This window comes from Alosa alosa, chromosome 11, assembly GCF_017589495.1.
Source record: "Alosa alosa isolate M-15738 ecotype Scorff River chromosome 11, AALO_Geno_1.1, whole genome shotgun sequence".
Classification (NCBI taxonomy): domain Eukaryota; kingdom Metazoa; phylum Chordata; class Actinopteri; order Clupeiformes; family Clupeidae; genus Alosa; species Alosa alosa.
This window is the reverse complement of record NC_063199.1, coordinates 30,521,070-30,523,569: the sequence shown is the minus strand read 5'-3', so window position 1 is coordinate 30,523,569 and position 2,500 is coordinate 30,521,070. Positions and strand designations below refer to the sequence as shown.

Sequence of the window (2,500 nt, the reverse complement as noted above, 5' to 3'; positions counted from 1 at the left end):
AAACGTTTATGACATAACGCTTCTGTTATTAAGTGACATTCGGTTTTTGTCATAACAAGTTATATAACAAGTTAGGGTTAGGGTTAGGGTTAGGGTTAGGGTTTTAGGGTTAGGGTTTAGGGTTAGGGTTAGGGTTAGGGTTAGGGTTTAGAGTTAACAGCTATGTAGACGTGGAATATTTTCTTTTTCCCGTGTTGTCTCAGAGACCACATATGTATCTATTGGAAGTCTTCTATGTGTGTGTGTGTGTGTGTGTGTGTGTGTGAGGTGGGGGTGTGGATGTGGGTGTGCGACGCGTGTGTGTGTGTGAGTCTGTCAGTGTGCTACTCACTTTGATGAGTTCTATTCCAGTCTGTAGTCCGGCAGCTCGCTCAAAGTTTCCATTCAGCCGCACATACTGATAGCTGGAGAAAACACACACACACAGAGAGAGAGAGATAGGGAGATAGGGAGAGAAAGGGAGCGTGAACGAGTACAGTTAGATGTGGTGGCGTATGGTCTGTGTGAAGCAGAGGTGGCCAGTCGGGATAAGGAGAACAGCTCTCTCTCTGTGTTCCTGTATACCACTTTACTCCTGGATTACCTCACCCAAGAATTTGATCTCTAGCCATAATGATTCTTATAAAAAATTAAAAATTGAATTTTGTTTGTCTTTCTCTGCATTCAAACTTGAGGATGTTTTGAAGAATGTATGAATACAGATGATTCCTCAATAAAAAAAGATTTGCAAATAAATACTTGTTGATTAAAAGAAGTCATCTATTTGATATATCTTTAAATAGCATTCAACAAGCCTACACATATGTGTTTTGGCTGCCTGATGAACGATTGAAAATGTTTAAATAAGTTGGCCCTAATCTCTTTGTACCTCACCAGCTGCCATGTGAAGTTCAGCCTAGAACAACCTGCACATTACAATCTACACTCTACATGATTCCCTGGCAAAAGAATGTTGAATGTCCCCTACACACGTTTCAATACAAACTCTATCTAATGTGAACTTTATTCCATTTACTTCTCCATGACACGGCCTTAAAGCCACAGATTGGTGTTGTTCTCCTGGCCTACACACACAAAGATGACAGGTGCTCTATTCATAGTGGTACGATGACGGTAACAGCACACACATCACTTTACATGGATGAAAGGACGAATATTATATTCAGTCAATATTAGGAATTCAGCTGATTAAACATTAGCCAGGCTACATGCAAAAGATTAAGTTGGAAAACATCTGAGGCGATACTACCTTGAGTCAACAACCAAGAGACATAGTGTAAATGTAAATTTGAGGCCTGGCTGATTGAGTTGGGGCTTTAAGGAGAATTCCGGCGATTTTTCACATTGACCTCTGTTTCTCGAGGTCACCAAGTACTGTCGGTATGGGAAAAAAAACAATCGGTTCTACCTAGCTTGAGTTGCTTCAGCCAACTGCTAGAGCTACCAGGCACCCACAGTGCTACAATCTGGGGGCATCAACATGGGGGCTCATGAACATGCCCCCAGAGAATTCTCCTTTAATTTGTAACCAGACTGGTTGAGGCAATGTGGAGATGCCTTTAAGAGGTTGATAGATTTGTGTAGAGTGCTGTGTCTGTCAAAGCTCAGGGGACTGTAACTGACTAAGGTTAAGGTGTGTGTATGTGTCTGTGTTTTTATTATTATTTTTCGTTACTATTATCTTTTATTTGTATCATTATTTTATTTTTTACTTGTTGCTTGTATGTTTTGTCTTTCTCTATCTGTGTGTGTGGCGTTCTTAGGTGTAAGTGTGTGTGATATAAAGATCACCTTGGTAAATTGGCGTTTTTAGGTGTAAGTGTGTGAGGTAAGAGGTTGCGGTTAACCTTGGCAGGCTGGCATTTTGGAGGCTCTGCAGGATGTCCATATCTGTGCTCTCGTAGTCAGTGATGATGATGTTGAAGTTCTGGTCCCCCGTGGCCTGGTACAACTCCTCCATGTCAGATATGAACTGCTGCACCCAACGAGCCTGGTTCTTCACTACACACAAACATATGATTCTTTAAAGCTCCCTTTCATTGATACAGTACGTCTGTTTCAAACATATGTTTCTGTTAAGCTCCCTTCAATGGATACGTCTGTTTCATACATTGATCAGTTTTGTCCGTATCCATAAGCTTGAAATGAATGGACACAAAATGGACTAAATCAAATATAGAGGATGGACAGAAGCTCTGTACGTATTCAATACTGATTTTAAATGTTGAGCATAATTGAGGCTTTGTGCATGTGTGAGTCTATGAGTGTGTTGTAATATCTCTCATTCTAACCTGGAACAATAAAATGGACGGTGGCTCTGGGGTTCCACTGGAAGCCAACTGGGTTGCATAGCAATGGTTCTTGGCTACCATGGATGTATCCTTGGCGACCGGGGAGAAGGTAGACATATTGTGACACTCGCACCTGATGCCCCTTGGCATCCAAGAGCTCCAGTTCCAGCAGGTAACGGCTGCCGTGCATGACATCCACACGCTTCTCA

The 2,500-nt window shown here is 41.8% G+C and overlaps 1 protein-coding gene across 2 annotated transcripts in view; it reads right to left on the bottom strand.

Moving 5' to 3' along the window:
• Positions 1-2,500, bottom strand: part of b4galnt3b (beta-1,4-N-acetyl-galactosaminyl transferase 3b) — a 34,741-nt gene that overhangs the window by 3,788 nt on the left and 28,453 nt on the right. For both annotated transcript variants that reach the window (XM_048257608.1, XM_048257609.1), the window contains 3 exons: positions 2,292-2,500; positions 1,848-2,001; positions 332-404 (listed from right to left, as the gene is read on the bottom strand). The exon at positions 2,292-2,500 is cut by the window's right edge and continues 30 nt beyond it. In XM_048257608.1, the coding sequence (XP_048113565.1) occupies positions 332-404; positions 1,848-2,001; positions 2,292-2,500 (436 nt within the window). The remainder of the gene's footprint in view (positions 1-331; positions 405-1,847; positions 2,002-2,291) is intronic.